The sequence below is a fragment of the Pleurodeles waltl genome, chromosome 7 (assembly GCF_031143425.1).
Source record: "Pleurodeles waltl isolate 20211129_DDA chromosome 7, aPleWal1.hap1.20221129, whole genome shotgun sequence".
NCBI classification, from domain to species: Eukaryota; Metazoa; Chordata; class Amphibia; order Caudata; family Salamandridae; genus Pleurodeles; species Pleurodeles waltl.
In genome coordinates this window covers 134,089,241-134,113,776 of record NC_090446.1, presented here as the reverse complement: position 1 = coordinate 134,113,776, position 24,536 = coordinate 134,089,241, and the positions used below count along the sequence as shown (strand labels likewise).

General features: G+C 42.7%; 1 protein-coding gene across 1 annotated transcript in view; it reads left to right on the top strand.

The window, feature by feature from the left end:
• Positions 1–24,536, top strand: part of LOC138303869 (targeting protein for Xklp2-B-like) — a 77,670-nt gene that overhangs the window by 5,772 nt on the left and 47,362 nt on the right. The window contains exons 3-9 of the mRNA XM_069243369.1: positions 47–170; positions 247–477; positions 1,532–1,585; positions 1,807–1,914; positions 4,104–4,234; positions 4,324–4,478; positions 17,697–17,880. Coding sequence (XP_069099470.1) covers positions 47–170; positions 247–477; positions 1,532–1,585; positions 1,807–1,914; positions 4,104–4,234; positions 4,324–4,478; positions 17,697–17,880 — 987 coding nt within the window. The remainder of the gene's footprint in view (positions 1–46; positions 171–246; positions 478–1,531; positions 1,586–1,806; positions 1,915–4,103; positions 4,235–4,323; positions 4,479–17,696; positions 17,881–24,536) is intronic.

Here is a 24,536-nt window from a genome sequence, read left to right as displayed (position 1 = left end):
CGTAGGTGGGTCTTGCAGTCTTATTAGTCTGCCTTTAATTCCACAGAGAGCAGCAACGCGGAGCAGTTTGACGATATTGCTACCGCCCTTGAAAGCACCCATGCTGGTCTAACAAATGTCTCTACTTCCAAAGTGCTGGATGCCAGAACATCTGGGAGACTGCCAAGGAGGTAAGGTAATCAAACAAGCAAGCATCCTTGAGGCCACTGAATCACTTCTGACATAACGTCTAACATCTGCCTTTAGAGTATCCCGGAGGTTGTCCCTTCAGCAAAAGAGGAGGCAGCTGGCAAAGATCCGCGAAGGAAGACGCACCATTACTATCCTACTTCCTGTTGCTATGCCAACCCTTCCTGCTGCCGAAGAGGGCGTGGCTCCTGCTGCAGCTGATGGGTGCTCGCTGACGCCTTCTGAAGGGCACCTGCTGACAAGCACCACTTCCTCTGCTGGGCACCCACCGAATAAGAAGCCAAAGCTGTATGCTGTGTACAAAGAAAATTACAGTGGGGTCTTGGGAGAGGGGTGACATTCAATTGCAAATCTGGGGAGCACTTGCATTAGCCAGTTTTCTCATAAAACCGATTTGAAAACTCTGTAGAGTAAGAAATTTGCACTACTTGGGTAGTCTTTCAAGTGACCAGTAACACATACAAATGTTAATGTAAGACATTTAGTGGTGATGGAAATGTTTGCGTTTGTATTCAGGGATTACTTTCAGTGTGAATCGTCATTTGCAGCTTAACAGCATCTAGAAACCAAAGTGACTTGATGCACTGTGGTGATGGTTAAGGGATGTGGGTGAAGGGATGGCTTGTGAGTGTCATGTAGGCCACCCTGTTGTATGCAGGCTGGATTTTATTTCTGCTACTAAAGGGTGAGTGACCAGTGTATGTGAATAGCTGTGCACCTCTGAGGTGTACCTTGTAGTGTGTGTCTTGGCTCACTGCAGTCTCATTGCCCATCGGTGGCTCTTCGCCACAACATTGAATACATTCGCCTAAGTTCTTCATAGAGTTCTGTCTCCAAGGGCCCTACACGTGCCTTTGTGCGTTGAGTTCAACATGGAGGTGCTACTCTTCCTACAAATCTTGTAGGACTGCCGAAATGAGCAATGGACTGTATTTAGTATCCAACACCAAAATGTGCTTGTTATTTCTGGAGGGCAGTCCAGTACTTTAGTGCCTTTTAGGGTCAAAATCCATAAATTTCCATTATGGCCACTTGGATTTGAAGCTCTAATTTGTAGGCTTCAGTTTGAGAGCATAATCTGTACCAAACCATTTGTGGTGTTTCATTCTTCTTTTAGAATGCTAGCAGTTCTCCATCTATTATCCTCCACCAAGAATGCTAGCTTTTAGTTTGCTGAACGGGTTCTATCATCCTTATTGTGCATCCCACATCCCCATCCCACATTTTGTTCAACGGTGTTTCAGTTTTAAGGCCACAATATCCATGTTTTGCAAGAGAACTAATTGACACCTAAATTGTCTCCAGTTACCTGTGCAGGAGTAATAATGTTTCCTTTCCACAGTGCATGCAGAAGGAGCGCACGGAAGCTGGAGTTCGAGGCACAGGCGGTGCAACGGTAAGTGCTGCATGTGAAGCGGAGGAGGATGCATGGAGTGAGTGCCATTAAACCAACCCGTACCTTCAAAATACAAGTTGTAAAGGGGACTAGCAAACTGAAGAGGGACCGTACAAGCATCCTTAGTCGATGCTGTGGTGTGATTGCATTTGTGGAAGACTCGTGCTTGTTGTTGAACCCTGAATCCGCTAAGTTGTTAATTCTTTTCTGTTCCTCTAAAGCACGCTTAGCAGAGAGACGTCGGTGAGCAAAGGCCTTGATGGTGACTGTGGTGAGTCTATCAGACCAAACACCAAGCGATCCACTCCATCCACGCCCATGGTCCTCAGGTAATTGAGATGCTTTCTTTGAGGGATGAGGAGGACTTTGTGCACTCCCTGATCTCATCTACCTTGGTCACTTCACAGACTCTGGGCAGGAGGCAAGATATTACAATATTGAGATTGTGGGAAAGGGGAGCGCTTTACATCCCCAAGAGCAGTGATTTAGGGACGAGTTTGTCTACTTGCCTCTCGGTGCTATGCTAATAAATGATCTGGTTGAAGAGATCATGTATTCCTATGTGCAAGCCTTAACTGAGGTTTTTATGCCTTGTCTTGTTGGGTTAAGCTGGGGATCCGTATCCATGCAGTGCTCTAAAGCAGAGCATCAAATCATTTCAGTGAACTGAATGGGTATTTAACAAAAAAAATAACAATAAAATAAAAAGTTCCTGGTGTGGTGGATAGAGACGAGCAAAGGTCCCATTTTCCCATCCCGTGGTAACCAAAAGTAAAACTCAGTTTAATTTTCCACTTTCGCCTGCCCCAGTTTTGAGAAAGAAGAGTGCAAAAGAAGAATTCCTAGTTGCAGGCATTAAGGAACAAGGAATTCTTTGCTGCCTGGCACAGTTCTAGGGCTGTTCGTTAAATTAAGGGTGATTTCGTTAATGGGAGAAATTTATTGCGGGGATTTTGCCTTTAATGCTGGTTACCTGGCTGTTGTGCTGTGGCGAGTTAAGTCGTAATTGTGACTCCGTGTTTGTATTTATCGTGTTGTATGCAAACGTTATAGGTTACCTTGATCGTCTGAGAAACCTTTGAATTCTTTGCAGATGAGGTCACAGGATATCCGACGAAGTCAAGGGCTCAATTGGTGTAAATTCTTGCATTAGTAACAAGCATTGGCAAGGCATAGTCAATAGATCTCGCCTACCAAATTAGGGCTTTGGCTTTTTTATATATTTTAATTTTGACAGCCGTTGCACACCACTGCTTTCTGTTTCAGTGCTTGCACAGTTGCAGCAAAGCATTGACAAGCGTAAAGGCACAGTGGTCAGTGGCCACCTGGAAAAAGGTGTTGTTTTTTAGTTTTTTGTTTTTTAATACTTGTACCATTCCAGGATGGTTTCCCCACGTTGCTCTTACACGTGCTCTCAAGCATTGCGACCACCATCTTGGATAGTACAAGTATTAAAATAAGCAGTACCATTTGAAGATGGCTGCTCGCTGTTTTTGCCAGTGCATTGCTTTTTGCAGTTCCGGAAGAACGGCAGAAAACCAAAAGCAGACCAGGCAAAACTGAGGACCTCGGCAGTGGAAGGTGAGGCAGTACCAACAGTGAGCACTCATCAGTGTGCAGAGCCTGGAATAAGCGCGAAGAAAGCAGTGGGTTGTAAGTAGAGGGGCAGGTGGGCACAACAGCGGGAGAGAGTGAAAATAATCCCTTACGCACTCGAATTCAAGCATGACTAGGACCCAGAAAATATAAGGTGAGAGAGAGTCTCCAGTGGACTGACCAAACTGTGACTGACATCTGAAGCCAATGGCTGGAAGAGTAAGAATACAGTAAGTCAAATCTGCCTTTACGTGAGACCTAAAAATGGAGGCCCCAGAATGAATGCAACCGGTGAGTTTTGATTAAGAGCGCAACCGTGGAGGAGAGACAAGAACTTGGATGTAAAATGTAAATCCTTGTGTACCAAGATTTGTTTTGAAATGTACTCATCATTGCAGAGGCTGCGAATCACAAAATAACATGCTTTGCATTTACACGGAGACACATTGCAATGTACATATGACACATTGTGAGTCACAAATGACGTTCCAACTTGCAAAATGGCATTTGTGAGTTAATGCAAGGAGGAGCGATATGACTTCTCCTTTCTGCTTCCGAGTTGTAAATGTATGTATTGGTGGTTTGTGCCCACTGTGAATGTTGCAAGCCCTGGGTGGCATGCCCCCCTTTCCAAACAGACAGTAGCCATTCTCAAATTGTAAACTCTTACCTCGCTCTTTGGTTTTTCACTCCAGTCTGTAAACACTTATTGTGTACCCCATTCCTGTGCTTTGTAGCAAGGCCTGCATCCTACGTCACATGAGCATGTGTGTCCGAGGAGCTATTGATTAGGCCTCAGTTCCCAGGGTTGATGTCCTGGTTTGCAGATAGCAACAGTTGTTGGACTAGCAGGACATGTGAATAAGTTTAAGGGGTACTTATTGCATCTGGCCTTCCCTTGTATCGTCTTACTAACTTGCAGGAGGAAAACCTTGCCCAAAACTAAAAGCACCGAGGAACGGCAGCTGGAGACAATGCAGCAACTGCAGCAGGAGGTGGCCGAGCAGTGCAGGAAGAATGCAGAGAGTTTTAGAGGCGCCATTTTAGGTTCAGGTAAGCAAAGGTACCAGGGAGGGGCCGCGGTCAGCTTTGGAAGACTTGGGTTACGGTTATTTATTGTGTCTTTTTTTCCTCACACTTAGGTCAGCCAGTAACCAGGACAATCTTCCCGATAACAAAGCCAGTTGAGTTTCACTTTCACACAACGACCTGGCTTAAACGACATCCTGTGAGCAAGTCTACGGATGAGTTCAAAGAGATGGATTTCCCTGCACTACTGAGATCTGCTTCTTGCCCAGTAAGTGCAACTTTGTGACTCTAGAGGTCCTGCAGTACAGAATGGCAGACTCAGTAACCCCATGTGATCTCTGAGCTGGAGTACGGGCATTCGATAATACTGATTCTTTCGGCCAATCCCAGATATGCACACAGTGGCTTCACATCCACTGTTCTTGCAGCATTGGCCTCTCTCTGCCCACCGTGGCAATGAGGATGGCTCCCATGCAGTTTGCAGGGCACAGGTTCCTAGAGGCATAATTTATTACTGTATCTAAATACAGCTGGGCCTCATTGTGGGTTTCCTGTAACGTAGGATGGTAATGCCATGTAAGTGAACGCTGATACCACAGTAATGCATCCAGTGAGGTTCACTTCAGAAGGGGGGGATGACGCAGTAATATTGCAGGTTTCCCTTATTCTGATTTGTAGGACTCAAAATATTGCTGGATTTGCCTACAGATTCTTCTAGTTTTTAAGTTCTAATCTGTTTTATGGCCTTTCAGTAATGGAAACCGGAAAAGCGCAAGTTGGAGCTCACGCCAGAAGTAAGCATTTCAATATTAAAAGAAACAACAGTCAAACTGCCCGCCCAATCCCTCCCTGTGGGTACTCTGTCCAAGGCCCCTCGCTAGAAAAGAAAAAATAAACTAAACCCCCCCCCCCAAAATTATCGAATTAATGTAGTTTTAATATTAATTGGAATGAAGACTTTTGTTGTAGGGAAAAAGACTTGATGATCCTCGGTCCCAGGTCATCAAGGGGACACCCACATCTCCAAAAGCTCCGAAAACGTGGGCTATGGGTGATTCTTTATTTAAACAAGCTTCAAATGTGTTAGATTTATATCAACTACAGAGAATAAGAGAGCCTTTGTGTCCACTTTTTGCCATTTACATAGCACACCTTTATTCCTATGGTATCCAATGGGACATCCCATTTTCCGTAAGCTTCTTTTTTAAAAAACATTTTGGATTGTTATGGCCAGTGGGTTGCGATTTGCTGAAGCCACTGGGGAATTACCTGAAAGGCACCCATTTCATGCACCCATTGACATCATTATATGATCGACAACTGAACCACTTCCCCTCCCAGGGAAGGTAATATCGGGGGCGGTATAAATATTTGAAATATCACTTGTCAGTGCTAAATGATAAATCCTCATAAGACTCTTTAACATATCCCCAGGTATTATGAATAAAGTGAGAGTAATTGCCGTCATCCTCACAAAGTCCACAGACCTGATCAACCCCTACAGCACAGAGGGAGACATTCCAATCCCCACCCCACGCAATTGTGTAATCCTAATCCATACAGCACGCCATCTCCTCAATAGCCTTGGCTAAGGCATGGATGATCTCCACATTAGATCTCAAGAAATTGTTGTGATTGAAATGAACTAGTAGGATTATCGGACTACCCTTCACCGAAAGCATCACTAGTTGATAGTAAGGGGAATCAGTTCTATGTTTAATCACTTTAGCGCCTTAGGCGATATTAATCAGTCAGCAGACCCCTCACCACTTTGCCCTGCGAGCATTCGGGTTGCCAGGGTTGTGATTGATTTGAAATCCAATAATAAAGATGTTTCCTGTAGGCAGACTACCTGCTTCTTATCTTTTTTTTTTTTTATCATGGCAAGCCAGTTACTGTTAAGATGTTTCTCCCCAATGCCGGCCACATTCCAGAATAACATCTGCCAATGATGCGGGGAGATCCCTCCACATATTGTGTAGTAGAGTTTAGCCCTTGTATATCAGAGCTTCCACACTCTAGTTTCCGCATGAGTGGTTTAACCTTCTCCCCCCCCCCCCCCCCCAATGTTTTTTCCCCTCAAACCGTCGCTCACATCACCATTATGTGGGGAACTACAAATAGGCCCATTCATATCAACACTGGACACATGTTTCAGGTTTGCCAAGTGGGCTGGGTTGAAAATCCCATCTCTCTCTCTCCTTGTTAACCTACCTCTTTCAAACAGGTGGCCAAAGGGCCATAACAATTCTGAAAGCTGAGTAGGGATGAAGAATTTTAAGAGTTTTTCCCTAGCTGACTATACTCTGCTTAACTAGGCTGATTAAAAGTATCCCAGAGGAACAACCTGGATGTTAAAATCACCATCCTGCGAGGTGCCAAACTGGTCCAATATCCATGCTACCTGCTGGGGGTTTCTGAAATTTATCACCACACAGTCACCAGGGAGACTTTTCTCACTATGGCCTATCCACTGTACCCTCCTCACTCCAATGATGCTCTTCCAAAGAAACTCAGTATTTACTCTTTCTCTCCCCCCCCCCCCCCCCCCCCAAACAAAAGTTCTTCAACCAGAAAACCACTTTGTTTTTCAGTTGGTGCTCCTGCTCTGTAGTTTTGTTAGACCATGCAGGGCCACGTTTTAATACAGTTACATACTGGTAGGTTCCTTCCCTTGGGAGGATAATCGGGCTCAGACCTCTGCAACCCTTCACTCCCAGAGCCCTGCCCCCTACCATCATTTCTTGAGGATAGAGTTATAGATTTAACAGGGATCTCAAAACTATTGTCCGGCCGATCCATGGGGATAGCTGTTGATTGAGTGGGCCCTCTAGGTCTAGATTGGTCAACACTTTTTTGTACCATCTCGTAACATTTTGCTGGTGGGCCCAAGGAGCGAGTCTCCATGTCCGCCTCCACATTTTGAATAGGTAATGTACTATGTTTTGTGGGCTCCAAAAGATGTTTTAAGGAAGAGTCAATACTATTCAGTATATCCACCAAAGGTTTGAGTGCTTTCTCTAAAATATATCCGTATCAGTATTTCTCAAATGCCTATAAATTAGGAACAATTTGGAGAACACTGCATTTTTTCAATGAGCGCGTTTTATCTACCTGTGTACCCATCTTAACCAAATATCCTTCATTGATCACTACAGTTGATTCTGCTGTGATCTTTGCAGGCAGGTCTGCTATATCTGTCAGTAACATTCAGTACATCAACCCTTGAGGCCTCTACTAATGCTTGGTGGAAATTTGTATACAAGGGATGATTTTACTCTGGGTAGGAGCATACTTGGCCCCAGACAGAGTTCCAGACAATCTTGCTGGCATTTTTTTCTGAATCTACATCTGTTCCATGGGGTAGCCTCAAATGCTCTGCAATTTCTCCTCACTTTTATTCTTCTGATCAGACCATTTCCTTTACTGATGTCATATTCTTGGCTCTAAATGTAATATGCACGCAGATAAGTTAATTGTGTTAACATGGAGTACAGCAAGAAAGAAGCCTCTTATTCTACATTTTTTATGGAGGCAGTTTTCCACTCTGCTGTGAGGTTGAATGGTGGCCATCTCCTCAAACTGACCTGAGCAAAATCAAATTATGTGATTAGGATATCCTCTGGCACTCTGTTGTGCATGGTGAACAAGACAAGTGTTTCTTATTATTTAAGAAATAACATTTATTAGAAGGCTCTTCTTTAAAAAATAAAAAATGATTGTTATAGAATCCAGTATCCTAGCCTGTCCGGTTTAAGCTGGCATGTTGGGTTTTTGAAAAGTAAATGCCCAATTCGAAAAGGAGGATAAATTGACATGGGGCATGCCAACATAGTTATCAATTCTCCTGATGCCGTGGACATTCTCAAGAACGAAACTCTATTGGAAGGGCCACCAGAGGATTAAAGTTTTGGGATCATCGATTTGAAACTGTATCTGAGCATATTAAACACCCTGCTTAACGTCATGAAAGTGGTCAAAACGTTCTTGTATAGTGCCTGCGCTTTCTGTTCATGCTGTCCCTTCAAATAACTCATTGTAAGTTGTAAACTTAATACCTAGCAGTTTATGGTCTGTTGAATTCAAATATTTCACCCATGTCTGTTGTGATGGTTTTCCAGCTTTCTCTTCCAGTTCTTCCTGGATTCTAGTCTTCATTATATACTCGCCCACACACCTAATTCTGTTCATAACTACATTTTACCCCCACTAGATTAAAGCAGTTTTCCAGTGATCACTCAATCATTCTCGGGCAATGTATAATCCAAAATTTGACTTAATTTCCCTCCCACACAACTTTGCTAACACAACAAACGCGTCCATATTTATAGAAGTCATGTATTGCAGAATTTGTTATGTATTATGGGATCTTGCATGTGCAGAGCATGTTTCACCTCCAGCGTTTGAGCATGCTTGGCCTTGTGTAACTGAACTTGTTTGGAGTGTCATTCATGTCCTTCAAACAGCTTCTACATGTCTCCTAGCTTCCCCAGATTAGTTGATTCCCTCTTGCAGGTATGGATTATTTGGGAATCATCAGAACTTTTTCGTACAGAGACTCTGCGAAAGAGCATTTTGTGTACAGATTTATCCCTAGAATAACCCAGCCTGGACACTGGACAGTCACCATCTCTGTAGTCATGGGCAGCCCATCTTGACTTGCCTTCTGGTATTGGTGCTTTCGGCGTAAGTTTGGATCACCTGCGGTGCTGCACACTCCAAATGTTTTGCCTTCTTCCTTTGGTTTCCTTGTATCATCTGCTGTTTTGGAGTCATTAGTTCCAGGTACCCGACAGTCTGCGGTTGCTACAGTTAGTATAATGCTAGGCAGTGTTCCGTCAAGCATATGATGTTTCTATCCCACATCACCGCCACGGTAAAGGCAGAGCATGTTGCCAAACAGACAAAACCTTTGCAGCTTAAAAGCCTACAGAGGAAGCACAAAGAACCCAGAGAGAACATAAACCCAGTGCCTTCCACCATAGACTAGCTCCAGGTGAGAGAGTAAAGATATTATTATTATTTTTTTTCCTACCATCCAACTGCTGGGAGTTTGCTGGTTAAGGCATCCACCAGCAAAGTACAAACATATGGAAACTGTTAGTAGGATAATGTTGTTGTCAGTCAGCCTTACCTTTTCTGTCAACACCAGTTGCTTCCTAGGAAGCTACACCTATGCACTTGGGGACATGGTTATTGTGCTATTACAGGCAGCCTCAGAAGAATTGCAGGATTCCTTGGCTGCAACCATTCAGGATGGTTGAGATACGGCCAAGTTTGCCATCAAGTAAGGCCTACCCATCACCTATTGTTTAGGATGGAATATTAGGACAAGTGTGGCTTCAGTGCCACATGAAGATGAGTTTTGCAGGCTTTTCTTACGATGTCCAAGCATCCCTAATGTATATACTTCTTGATGAATGCTGTCGGTTCAGTGAATAAAGCAGACTCTGCCCTGGAGCTTTTTAAAGAGAGTAGAGCCAAAACTCACACATTGGTCTTTTGGCACCAGCTTGGCAATCTCCCCTCCAGTTTAATTTATTTCGGGGATATGCCAGTGGCTTGAAGTATTGGTAGTGCCAGGCCCCACTACCCACACTGTAGGCCTCCCAGCCCTTTTGAGCTCTGACAAGGACCTCTGCAAAAAATGACCAGGCCATCAGGGACTGCATGTCTCAGTCTCTCACTCCTTTGACATAAAAATAAAAATCTCTTTAGTGCACCCTTAGTGGCACACAACCACCTTGTAGGAGTCCGGGTCTGCCACTTCCTCTAGGGCATGGCAAAGCATCAAGTCCAGAAGGGTGCCCCTTCATTTCATCCAACAAGGCTGCGCCTTACCATTCTTTTCGATCTGGTGTATATACATCATTGCAGCTTTTGTAGGACCCTCTGTCCATTTTCTATCTGGAGGTGCGGAATCTTTTGGTCAGGCGCCACAGAGGTTTCCTGTCTCAGAATGGAGGACTGGATGTTATTTCTTTGTGCCGAAGAAAGACTGATGCCTTCAAACTATTTTGTATCTTCGTCCTCCCAATGCCTTCCTGCGGAAGGACAAATTCAGCATGCTCATGCTGGCCCAAGTTCTAACTGCCCTGGATACTGGAGACTGGATGTTGGTGGTGGCCCTGCAAGGTGCCTATTTTCATATCCCCATCTCACCTGCTCACAGACACTACCTGCAGATAAAGATGGGTAACACGCATTTGCAATCTGAGTTCATGGTAGTTATGTTGTCATGATTGTCAGTGTTTTTATTTGTATTTCTATGGTGGTTGGGATGTAAAATCACATACGGAGATTAAATGTGAGAATATAGGAATTGTTTCCCTGACTGGCTGGGGCTAATTGTGTAGTAATACAATCATGTATATATATTTTATCGATTTGTAAATGATTTGAAACTTCTTGCACCTATATGTTTGTTATAGGCTTGAAAAAGAGGGGGTGCCTCGAAAATGAGGCGGCATCTAGAAACGTGTGTTGGCTGTGTGGCAGTACTTTGAAGATTCTTTTTAAACTCAAATACGGGACAAAGGAAACAAAATCGTGAAACCATCGGAGTACACTGTGATTGGTAGCACCTACTTACTTGATGTTTGAAGATTATCCTGAAATTGACACAATCTGGGCTGCACCAGTGGGGGGTGGGTGCTCGAGGAGTGAGGCTTATGGTGGTTTTTCTTCTGACACTTGACTTTTGGAATTTGTTAATAGCATTCTTAAATTAGATTACTTTCCTTTTTAGAGCTACCTTGGTGACAGGTGGTGTATACTTGTTGCTGAAGATGTAAGGCTGGTTCTTGACGGCCATTGGGGCTACTGGAAAAGCGCCTTAATAAACATTACTTGTTGGTTGGATTCCCAGGAACTAGATCTCTCGAAGATCACTGAAATACCAAGCTTTAATTGTCTGGGTATAGCAACGTGAACTACTAAAGCATCACTTTAAAACTAATACATTTTAAACCACACAATACATTGTATTGTTCTGGTAAGTGCAGCCTATATGCGACTTTTATTCACCATTCGGTTCCACAGTTTAGCAAAGATAACATCAGTTAAACGTCTCTGGCCAGTATTGCCACAATCCGACTTCCTTTTCTATTGCATGCTGATTTGACAAGGAACGCCTGTGTTAAAAATCAGGATACAACCTCGGCCCTGAATGTCCAGTCTGTCTGAACAGTTTTCCAAGGGTACTTGTTTCAGCCTTGTGTTCTGTGATACCAGTGGCTTTGTTAGTTGTTTCATGGTCACTGCATGTACAGTTCGGAGTCGCGAGCTGCAGGCCCTTCTAAGCGCACTCAGCCTGGTGGTGTACTCTCGCTTGGGTAGCGCCCACCCCTATTGTTCTGGTGTCCGTCAGCTCGCAGGGCCGGTACCAGTCACTAACTTGGGTATATGCTTCATGATAAATGGGCTGACAGAGAGTATGCAGTGTGTCTCTTAGAGTGTGGCTGGTGTCAGTGCAGAAGAGCGTGAGAGTCTTGGACACTCTGGCTATTAAGAAAAAATGTTAACAGGCTACTAGGGGAAGGCGTGGTCCATTGAGATAAGTTGGTGGTTTGCCTCAAAGAATCTTAAGCCCTCTTCCCTTCTTATAATCCCAGCAAAGCAATGCTCGTCTCTAGAGGAAGGACCGCGCAGGACTCTAAAGAAGATGATCTGTAAATTGTAGGAATTAGTTCAGTGGGGATGGATTACCCCCTTGTCCTCTGGACAACCAGCTGCAAGCTTTCTTATTCATTCCTTGAGGCCTTCGAACTAAAGGTGTCAGAAACTGAGCTTGTGCCCTTGCCCTCACTATTTGCTCACTGAGCTCCACCGTCACCATTTGGTCACTGAGCTCCACTGAGCTTTAAAGATGAATTGATCTTCTAGATATTTCAAAGCTAGAGGAAGTCTGTGCAGTTTGATGAATTTTGTGCAGCACTTGAAAATTTAGAGGGAACAGTATTTAAGTGCATGTTTCTCGTTTGACAATACAGTCCTTCGATGTCTAGGGTCTAGGAATACCCCACTAAGCAGTGTGGTGTCCAACGTCTCATAATACGTCTCATAATACTTTCATGCAGTTCAAATCTTCTGTTTTTTTTTTTTTGTTTTTTTTTTAAATCTCATGTTGTTGAGGCTTCAGTTCGATGTAGCAGCCTGAAAACAGGATGGGCAAACAGTGGATGTGCAAGTTGCACATCCCTTTGACACAGGTGTAACCAAAGGACCATGTCCATCGACCCTCTTGCGCTTTATACAGAGCACAGGCTGCTTTGGAGCCTTCTTATGGCAAACGTTTTCTCAGCAGGAAGAGATGCTGGGTGGACCAGTAATTATAGAATCCAGTGACCTACTGCTCACCCAGGGATTTTTTACCCTATAGAACAGTGGTTCCCAACCTTTTGATTTCTGTGGACCCCCACTTTAACATTAATGGAACCCAGGGACCCCCACTGAATCATCATGGGAATCCGGGGACCCCCGTCTGAGTCATTACTGGAAGCTGGGGACCTAATTTGTCAATATTTGTTTATATTTTTTAATTTTCTAGGCTCTCATGGACCCCCTGAGCAGGCTTCACGGACCCCTAGGGGTCCCCGGACCATAGGTTGGGAACCACTGCTATAGAAGGTTTTGTTTCACCAGCATGGATTCGTTCATTTGCTTTGAAATGTCCCTTGACTAGCAGCAATTCTCTATACTTCTCCCTTTTGCTTTAGCAGCTCACCTCTCGCCATTGTGAGCTCCTTCCCCACACGTCATTCCCTTCAGCTTGATGGGCACGCAGCTCAAAGACAACAGTCCGAATCTGATCTGATGTTGCAATACTATTTAGAAGCTGCCAAGGCTCACCAGCTCCACGTTTGAGCAGGCATGAGGAGTGTTTTCGGACCAGCAGTCTATGAAAGGTTTTTGTAGACAGACGGGCATTTCCTGGGCCTGTTATCCTTTTATTGAGCAATCTTGCTAAACATTACTAATGCTCAAACATGAATGTCATGTGGAGCTTACTTGACACACTGAATTGTTTTCTTCAGGAAAAAAATAAATTCAGAACTGAAACATGTCTTTATTCAGAAAAGATGTTGTCTTTCCGGAGAATCCAATTTATGATTTCATTGAGCATCTCTAGTTCCTGGATTTGTCGCTGGCATAGAAAAATCTAAAGGAGCAAGTCCCTCAAAGGGGCAGACATCCAGCTCTGACATCACTTTCTTAGAACAGCCCAAGCAATGTTGCAATCTGGGGTCCTTCTGAACTTTAGAGGCCCTCTTAAAAACTTTTCCAGGATAACCAGCCTGTCTCTGACTAGCTGCCGCTCTCCAAGACCCCCAGCAAGTGAACCTTGAACCCTGAATGAGGACATCTTTTCCGCCAATTACTCTAACTTGGGAAAGTGGCAAGTCAACCTGTTGACACATTTTAGTAATTCCAGATTTTTCTGAAATGGCCCAAGGCAACCAGTTGGGAAAACACATTTAGGGAGACTCCAATTTTAAAGTACGCCATAAAGGAAGGTAGCACAACCTATTATTCTCAAACACTAGCTGCATTTTTAGAAAGGATATTGTGATCACACAAATGGTTTCCAGCTGATTCCCCTGTTCTAATAGGATATCAAGAGTGCAAAAGTTACTATTGGCACTTTTTCCTCTCCTCCACTTCCTTGGTCTTTGGTTAAGTCTACTTCCAGACATCTCTTGCACTAGTTCCAAAAGAATACTTTAGTTAGTGAATCCAAGTACTTCCGCTAGCACCAGGGTCTTAGAAACATGCTCTAAACACTCAAGATGGTGGTTGCGATGTGGGAAATGGCAAAGAGGATGGATACTTGGATCGTTTCTCTAGGTCAATGAGAATTTTGCTTCTGCGTCTTCTAATGAATGTTAAAGGCTACAGGTGTGTATTATAAGTGCAGCTTAGTGTTATGGACTACACCTTGCTAAAGAAAGTGTATATTCTTTTTTTCATCTTTTGAATGCATTATTTGGTTTCCATATTAGAATAACTTTGACATGCTAGTGCTGCTATTTGAAAGACAACTTTTTTGTAGGGCCTCTTAGGGACCACATTAGAAACTGATCAAGGACCCTAAGGATGTTTCCCTGCCATGTGGACCAAATTGGACAGGATGGATTTGTCTCCCCAAAGGACACAACTCTGTCTGTTCCTCCTGATGGGGTTTAGCTGCTGCTAAAAAAATCTTTCGGAGACAACAGCGGCTAAGTCATTAATTATTTGATAAATGTGATAGAGCCTATGATAAAGAAAAAGGTGTGGTTTTAGGAAAGTAAACTAGAAGAAGCTGCAGCCATCCCTAAAGCACAGACTTCAGCCCGTCGCCAGTCAACCCGAGTTGGTCTAGTGGAAGCAGGGTTCTGCAATTCGGTTGGCATGACACTGCTTGGAGGACAAGGCTGAGTAAAGGCAATGCTAAAGCACGTCATGTCTCGCACTAAGATGAAAAGTGCCTCTCCCTTATGAATGGTTTGATTATTTGAGCATGATTCTTCAAAAGTTAGAAAGAAGCGTTCCCTGACATTTTCCATTAGTTGCCCAAAAGGAGCCCAAGAACTAACAAACCCATAATGCTAAAGATTTTGCATGTTAAAAGTCCACGAATAATTGAGCACTTGTCCTCAAGAATGGCACTTTTATGAATTTACAAGATCTTAGGTAGATGAGAAGGAAAATTACCAGGTATCCAAAGATGCTCATAGGTCCAATATCATCTGCACTACTAATCTGTTGAGTCCCTAGACCGGGACATATCTGGGAGACTGAAACCTACTTCCATGTATAAAGTAGGAGGATGGTGACCAAATCTAGTCTAACTACTTGATAAAATAAATGAGACTGCTGTTATGCAATGCATCTCATCAAATTATGTATAACTTTATTGCTCATGTTGGGGGACCGCCCCTTTTCCTTAGACCTAAAAGTTTATACTTTCCTTGTCCTCATGCATCAAATGTGGTACGTAACTTCATTTTGATTTGGAAGCAGTGCTGTCCAGTTAAAGATACTTCAGTTTAGGATTGGAGCTATAGGTCTTTACCTGTGATGGCCTTTCTTTGAGAGGAGGGAAGGTTACCTGTTTCTTTGGCTTCTTATTGTAAGTGAAAACAAACGTCCATATGAGAGCTGTCCATAAACCAATGAATTGGCACCACCACATTCGTTTAGCCAAAAGTTTTCATAACAAATCTAGGTAAGTATCCAGGGCAGGTAAAACAAGTGGTAAGACACAATTGCTTGCAGCCTGAAAGTCATGTTTTTGAACACAACTCCTCATCTGTGAAATTACACATTACTCCTTGAACTGACATTGTCTTGTGTTCAGTTGATCTTAATGTACAGGCTAACGGTTGATAGCCCATCCAGGAGTTCCTAAATCAATGGGTAATGGTCATTGAGATGTGAGAGGCCATAGTAGTGATGCCCACTTTCAATGTGCCTTAAAAAGGTGGTAGCAGATCCTCAACCTCCAAAAAAGGACCTTAACACTTAAATGCTCAGTTAGCTGTTGAGATAGACTTTTTCTTCACTACGATGTTCACAGGAGTGAGGAGAAATTAGGGTAATTTCGAGATCAGATGGATGCAGTTTAAAAGACTATAGCAGTCAGACTTGGTCTGCATTACCTTTCAAGAGTAAAGAACATTGTGGCAAATACCCTCTGGGGGGGTGGAGGGGGGTCCAGGCATTTCACAAGGGCATTCTGGGACCTATTGGGGCACTTCAACAAATTCTCCAATTGTTTTGGGGTAGCATAGAGAAGGACTGGCAACGAAACAGCTCAAAAGTGCTCACTCTTTAATCCTCACACCTTAAGCACAAGCAGCCTTACTGGGAATAAGGGGTGTTTTTGTTTGTTTGTGGGCTTACTCTTTCTTGGAGTGCTCAATAGAATAAACCAGGCTTCTGCCCAATGATCCACATACACCCCAGGCATACCTGGCCAATGTGGTGACCTAATATACTTTGATTATCACTGTATCCATAACTCCAGTGCAGCCCAAGAATCCAAAGGAAATTCTGCACTATAACCTGTGGGGTTCTGATCTGAGCAGCCTATTTTGTTGAGTTCATATAGAATTTGCATCTTCACATTACGTCCAGTTACTTTCATTCTCAAAACAGATCAGAGTGACTTTTGACCAGGGAGTGTATGCCAACAAAGTGTTAATTTTTTCCTGCATATACCATGGGATGCATTCCGTGCCTGCCTTGCACCACTAGAAACTGCTGCATCATCTTGCACTTGCAGAGTCATGGTGGTTCATAGAGGGTGGGGTGGGAGGGTGGGGGGGGGTGCCTGAAATCCAGAAATATCCAGAACTGTCCACGTTGCTAAATGGATAGTTACATATAAACGAATGTGTTGAGTAGAATCACAGGTAACTCCACATGCAGTAGAGAAGATGCCAGAACTCTTTGCAAACATCTCTCCAGAAAACTGAACAGTTGCATCCAGAAGAAGTTCTTAATAATCGCTCTGTATCACCAGCGCAGAGACTCTGTGTAATAGCAGTACAGAAGGACTCGTCCATAGTAGACTGGTACTGCCTGCTCTGCCTACCCAAGCAATCACTCCTTGCGCTCTTTTGAGGTAGGTGAATATGTGGAAGATCAATCTTTTGGAAATAAAGGTTACTTACCTGTAACCACGTCTTTTGAATTGGTGAATGTTGTAGACTCCTACAGTTCCCTCTTCTCCATGGTTGCAAGGTTGCAGTGCACACTCCATGCTGTAAGAATATGATCGGCTCCTGAGATGCAGAGAGTAGGACCCTTGCACTTGGGCTGGAGGTCATGCTCTGAATTATTATTATTTTTTTTCCCCGTTCAACATAATAGATTAATGTATTTGAATATAATTTTGTACAAAGATTCCGAGGCTGACAGTCTTTCAAATGTAATGGAGTCCATAAAAGCAGTCAATGCAGCAACTGTACTGACATGTGAATCTTTTCCATATCTCGGAAGGTAGGTCCCTGCATGCAGCAGTGTTCTGAATGTGGGGTAGGCCATTTTACAATATCAGGGATATTGCCTTCTGGCAAACACTGCTATACTTATGTATGGTAACAGGCTTACACCCGTAAACCATGTCCTACCACTGAAGTTCAACTATTTAAAAGCCCTTACTGCCTACAAACTCCTCAACCATCCCACTAGCATTCATGATCTATGTAAAGGTGTGTGCTGCAGTGGAGAATGTCCCTGCCCACAGTGATTTATGAACTAAACTTTCAGTTACGTTTAGCAACAAGAATCCATTTGACACAATTATGACTACTTTACAATTGCACTTGGAAGCCTTCAAGAGGGTTTGATAACTATATAACCAAAAGAGCATTTGTGTAATTGCTTCTGGCCATTGCTTCTGCCTGGACTTGGTAAGGATAGTTGATGTGCAGCTTTACCCATTTAAGCTGAAAGTAAAAACTGGTATCCACTTAGATTCTTTTCTCTTTGTCTTTAGGCACGTCTGCCAAAAGGTGGCTGCACTATCCCAAAGCCCTTCAAGTTTTCGAAGCAAAACAAGAGGAAACTTGCGGAGGAAGAAGGACCAGGCAAATTTGTGTCAATGGCGGAGCAGGTTGAAGCTTTCTTCAAGCGCACACCTCTCCGCTTTCGCCAACGGAGCAGACTTCAGCAGAATATGGGTTAGTCTGTCTGCCCACACTTTGTGGCTTGCTAGGTTGTCTGAAAATTACTTTCTCCTATCTTCCCTGGTTTTGGTTAGAGATTTCCTATCGGCATAAATCTGGTTAACCACTGGTAAATGGCACACGGTGCCAGGTACACTTTCTCCTAAGAAAATGTATTAGGGGGCTTTCTACTATTTTCTCATTTTTTGGATGTTTACTTTAATCTTTGGGGGAGAGGTGGGAGGTTAATGCAACTGAAATGCTGGAACTCGAGGCGGTTACTTTGTTGTGTGTACTCCTGGAGTTTGAATGGGGACTCAACAACAAATCTGGTCTCCTCTGAATATGGTTAGAGTGGAAGGGAGGAGTGTGTCCGTTGTTGGCTTTTAGAAACACCTGTCTTACTTTCTACGTATTTCTCATCTGTCATTCCAGTAAGACACCTTTTTTACCTTGTCAGTTATTGATACCCGACTCCGCTATTTTCTCTGTTGTATAGTACAACATACACACCATTTCGAACTGCTGAAAATAAGTCAACAGATATTACCAAAAAGTTGGTTAATTTAAGAGCTTCTTTTATATCTTCAGACTGAAGTGCCTTCACAATTTTAGCACTCCATTTATGAGCCAGCTCAGTGATATCTTTGTGTTGAATGTATATGATGGAGATGGTGTGTGCTTGATCGTAGGAGTTGGATGTGGCATGTAGCTGTAGAACAGGGGATTTAGAAGACTGACTTATTCCAAAAATGCTAAAGTCTGATATCCCACTTTTGAAGTAGGAACAATCTGGCCAAGTTCAGTTGTATTGGTGGGGATTTAGGTAGGATGCAGAGTTAACCAACCACTCTTGTAGAATCAACAGGGTTTTGTTACCCCTGCTGGGCAGTTTTCGACTACCATGTCTAAAAGCTTATTAGCAAGGGTCTAGAAGTTTATAGCGTTTTTATTATTTTCAATTGGAATTTTTTTTTATTTATCTTTTCATAGATTAATGTGGTCCGATTATTTTTGTATTAAGTTAGGAATCCTGTTATTTACCACATCTGAATTAAAAACAAAAATAATTTGATACAGTAGTCTGTTGAACTTGTTTGGGCTCTTCAGCTGTCGCAAGTCAATCTTCAGCTATATTTGCCACATTCAAATAGTCTTTCAGGATGAGCTCTCTATTTAGGATTATACATCTGATTCCGTTAAGAGATTTGTAAACCTTAATATGCATTATTCTTGATGTCTGTAGACTGCAAAGTCTTTAAAGTTCCTGCCCCCTTAAGTAAAGGACTGTACAGTAAGGAATCTACCATACCCTTATTTATCCTCTGGCTTTACACCTAAAATGTGATTTTTCAAACCAGTTTAGAGATTGACTAGCCTAAAGCAAAAAATACTTTTACTTAAAAGTTGTAAAAAAAAAAAAAAGTTTTGTTCCAATAACACTATAGTGATGGTGCTTGTTTGCATCTGTCCCACGTGTCAGATGGTTGAGATGGATAACGGTTGTTTGACTGAAATCGTCAGACTAGTAAAGTAGTATTTATTTTTTGATGAAGATAGTTACCTAATTTCAGCTGATGTATTTTCTCATGTCACCAAAGATCTTGGTTATTGGGAAGAGGAAGATCCCAAGAGGTTTGGTATGGCACCCACCTCAGCATATGTGTAGATCGGAAGCTTTAGAAGGCAATCAAACGGGGATAGCAAATCTTTTAGGCAGGGGCTGTAACTGGGCTACAATTCTAATATATATTAAAATCAGGAAGCATCTATCATGCCACTGTCTAGTAATTTATTTGCGGGCTAGAGGGCCATGATGACAATCCTATCTTTTAGAAAGAATAAAATCCTTCTATAATAGAAGTAGCTTCAGAACTTCGAACTGGCCCTGTGCATCCTACTTTTTGAAATTTTGAAGTTTTGAAGTATTGAAGTTTTGAAGCATATTGTCCCAAGGCCTTGAATGTTGCATGTACCTTGTCCTTCCATTGGCTAACTAACCGTGCAGGAAGCAGTGCTGTTCGATTTAAATGTATGCAAGGTGATGCCAAAGAAATCAACGATAGATTTTGGATTATATTTTGGTAATCTCAATAAATTGTCTTTCTGCACTCCTGCATCACACTAAAGGGGGGTAAAAAAATTCAGATGAAGTCTCTTTACTTATAAATGGGCATCCTAGGTAGACTCTGTTAGATAGACTGAACACAGCAATGCTGCTGTAATCAGAGTCCTCCTCAAATTTATGATAGACAATGAAGGTTTTAAAACCATGATGACCCTGCCACCTCAGAACTTCAAAGACTCCAGGGTACAGGCAGTTGTCAACAACCACAATCAAGGCTTAATATTAAACCTTTACCCACGCTGTAGTAATGACTATGGACATTGTAGATATTTGTTTTCTTCATAAAGCCAGAGCTGGGGTTTTGAATCGAAGTCTTTGCCCAGTCACTCATGCCAAAGTCCTATATAACCACCCTAATGATGAGTTATAATTTTTGGGAAAACAATGTCATTGATACACATACAAGTGCTTGTAAAAGTGGACCAATCCCCCTCTAGGTCCAAGACAGGAGGACTGAGTACAATTGAGGGTTCCCGTTTTACCATAATCGTCGGCAGTGTTTCTCAACAGGAGTCTTTTGCTTAGTTTACCAATAGAAGACAATGGCCATCTGCGTCCAAATCAATCCAGGACAGGATAAAGAAAACAAAGTTTCCAAGTGTTTTGGCCTCACTTCCATTGCTTCCACCTCTTGCACCTGAGATTTGGGCCTGGGGAAGTGGGATGGAGGATATTTGCCACTTTAAAGCATGGCCCAAGTAGAGGTTTTGTGAATGGGAGGAAAGTATGATCCTCCCTGTATTTTGCATAAAGACCTCCCAATAGTCCTTGAAAGGGAAACTCCAAATGGATGCAAGTTGCTGTGAAAATGCTTTCAAGTATTATGAAAAGCAACAGTATAGAAGGGGGCAAGGTATGAAAGATAAATAGTTTTCACTCATTACTTTGTTAGGCAAAAGAACGGGGGGTGATGGATGTTAATGCTGGACCATGCATACTTCATTTTTGAGAGATTACCTTTTGGATGCTCCCCTCATATGTCTTGTTGGGAGGCTGACTCCTAGGCAGTTTGCAGTTGACGTGGATAATGGCTACATTCATATCGCTTACTAAGGAGGCATAGGGAAATTCACAGTTTTGCAGTGGGCTGATCTCACTTTGTGTGGTGCCCGCAAAACATTCTTTATTATGTTTAACCCTAATTACATCACACTTGCTAAGAGATGTGCATCTATACCATGATGACTGACATGTGCCATTTCCATCGAACACAGACAGCTCTTCAAGTAATCTAGACATTTTCACATCTCTAAGGCTGTTTCTCACCAAAATCATGCTAGATCCTCTTGAAGGATAGTGTCTTGGAGAAGAATTGGACCCATTTGACAGGACTTGAGCCCCTCGGGTGAGAGTATTCACTAATGTGCATGGTCACAGAATTGTTTGACTATAACCCAACTGCGATGAAGGAATGACATTCTCCAATACCATTCTAAAACTTCAGTTGCGGTGTATACAGGAAAATCTAGATGCACGATGACTGCAAGTGAACAGCAAAAAGCACGAGATAGCTACTTGTTTCAAGACATTGATTCAGTAGCGAATGGAAACTAAAAAACTTCCAAGGAATTTCTGCTTCTGGATGTTTATCAATTGAGCACATCGGAAAAACCTAGACACGATAGAATGTGATTAGCACCTTAATATACACCCGCCAGTAATGTATCCTGCCTCAGCAACGTGCATAGTGATGAAGATATCCAGTCGCCTGCCTCCACCGACACTCACCACTGCCACGAAGTCCTAGAATTCCAAGTGGCCCAAATGTTATGCAAACCATCACTTAAAAACTAGATGTACATTTGGTCATGATGCACAATCCTGTTGTAAGTTATAGATTGAATAAGAACAGTTGGACAAACTCTTATGTTAGAGTTCGAATATAGACCGCTTACTGCAAATGAAAGCATAACACCAGCACTTGGGCAATAGGGGCAGACAACCAAACGCCTTAGATAGTTTTTTTTTTTCCCCTGCTGGTTCCTCAATACTACTTTTTCAAAGCCTGCTAGAAAGAAGACAGCTACAAGATATCCTGGCCACAGGCTGGGCATGACCAGTCTGTTTGGCAGGTGTGATAAAGTTGAGAATACCTCCTCTGCGCTTTGAAAAGGCCAGAGTATCCTTCAGTCTGACCTCTAAGCCTAGCTGCAAGCACCCCGATATCCTAGAATGTGATCACTGAATCTAAGGAGGGTTCCACATGAGAAGTGGTTTAATTTAAAAAAAAAAAGGAATGTTGTGTCAGTGCAAATGAGATCAAACCCACCAATCCATGCTCTTCTGTCAACCGCTTTCTGTCTCTTCATGTTGCCATGGCTGCTTTACAGCCTTTATAGTCAGTCTATTTGTTGGCTGTTGGTGATCTAGATATCAGCCAAGTCAGATATTTTCATTCAGAATAGAAAACAAAATAATTCAGATTATTTGTAACACGCAGTATTGTTTCCAAACAACCACCTACTTGAAAAATGGATTCAAATCTACCCAATATGGTACCCATTTAAATCCCTAAAAAGTCTTAACAAATAACTTGTCCTGAATTATTCAAAAAATTTGTAGACAACATGCTTACTAGAATTGTTGGCAAACTTACAAGCGTGTTTCATAACTTGAATATACTAGTTTAAGGACCATGGCATTTCTCAAAAATCATGCCGTAGAAGTTTCATTTTAAAATATTATCTTGCTGGTGTACCTTCAGAGATATTCTATTCCAGCAGAGTTATATTTTGAATGTGAAGACTGTTAATTTGTCGTAAGTGAGAAACTAAAAGATTAACCCATCTCTGGGCATTGTAATACGGCAGTGGTGTGGCAGGGGTTTGGGCCTTTATTACTGTAAAAACTATCAAGGTAGATCCGGTCTAGTGAATCATTCTTCTGTGGGTGTGGATGTGCATATGCTTCCAAGGAGGACTTGTAGGGTGTTCAATTACTGGAAGAGACTGAGCAATTGATTTTTGCACTGCGGTGCCCGTACAAGTCCTCCATACAAAAGCCACCTGGCTGGAAGTAAATGGGTTTACATGTCACTGATATGTAAATGTTGATACAGAGACTGGAATAGGTTACGTTTAGAATGAACATTGCAGAATCTGTACTCACTGCAATGGTTGTGTTTTGGTTTGGGTGGGACATATTATTAATTAAACTTGAGATTCCCCCTTTGCCTATGAGCTGGTCTGGGCAATGTCCGTTAATATGAAAAGGGCAGCAGGCAGTATGACAATAGTCTAGCTCTGTCTTTGTTTTTTGATGCAAGGTCTGAGAATTTAGTGTTACTATGTCTTTGGTGCAGTTGGTGTGGCTGTAGCAGTTTCAATCATTCTGAAGCTAGAAAACCCAACAGACCTCCACCCCTCAGCACCGCACTAGACTACTGCCTCGAAGCGTTTGACTGATGACTGTTGGATGCTGAGGGACCACCTAAAAAGGACTCGCCGAAAGCAAATATCCTAACGTGAAGGATTGAAGAATTACTAGCCCAAGAACTCGGTCCTCCAGTGTCAGGTAGCAGTAGGAAGTCTGATCATGGAGCCCATCCAGTCACTGTCCCCAAAGATAATTGGATCACAAGGAATGCTTTTTACACCATGCACACTCTTCATTGCATCTTCCCACACCTGGGGTTCCCACAACTACAAGCTTCCATGCACATTGTTCAGGCTCACCGGGTAAATTCTGCCTTTGGGGTGTGTAAGACGTCAAGAGAATTCAAAGAGGCAGCAAGATCATTCCTATGCCTGTGTTGCCACATGTCCACCCCTTTAAAGCCCACTGTATTGCCCGCAGGGCCATATGTGTCACAGGTCCATTCTTCATTTAAGTAAAACTCACTTAATAAAACCCTTCTATCTATCCTGTCACCACTGCTGATTGTCCCACCTTATTAGAATTCATGCATCATTGAAACCTCCAACTGGCAGCAAAATGATGGCATTCTTTCCTAGCAAAGACCACATGGACTTTATCCAGGCAATATGACCTTCCTCTGCCCTAAATTACTTGTTTTGCTTCTAGCAAGATATGAAAAATCTCCCACACAAGGGTTTGTTTGATTTAAAATAAGGTTCAGGACTTTTTATAAACACATAAAGCAGATGAAAATCTCCAGCAAAAGGGTGATAAGTGTAGTGTCATGTGCAGCTATTTCATTCAGTTCAGGTATAATTGAACTAACCATCACAAAATCGTGATAAGAGCAAGCCGCTGCTCTTTACAAATTGCACCAGAATATTTCCTACAGACATCACACTTACAACCCACTCTTTCAAGGGAACACAACAATGCTATGCAAGCCCATGTATTCCGTCTGTCACTCTTCCTGAACCCACAGCATGCTTAGGTGCCACACATGATCTAAGACCACTTCTCTGGTCATTGCACACAACACCAATACACATGCCACATTAGGAGCCCATACCCTTGAAACCAAGGACAGTTTATGGAGTAACAGTCTACCTGCCTCAAAAGCACTCTGATGCTGTATCACTAGTATGAAGTGCTGTATACGTTTACTTCAGTACAATGAAGGATGCCA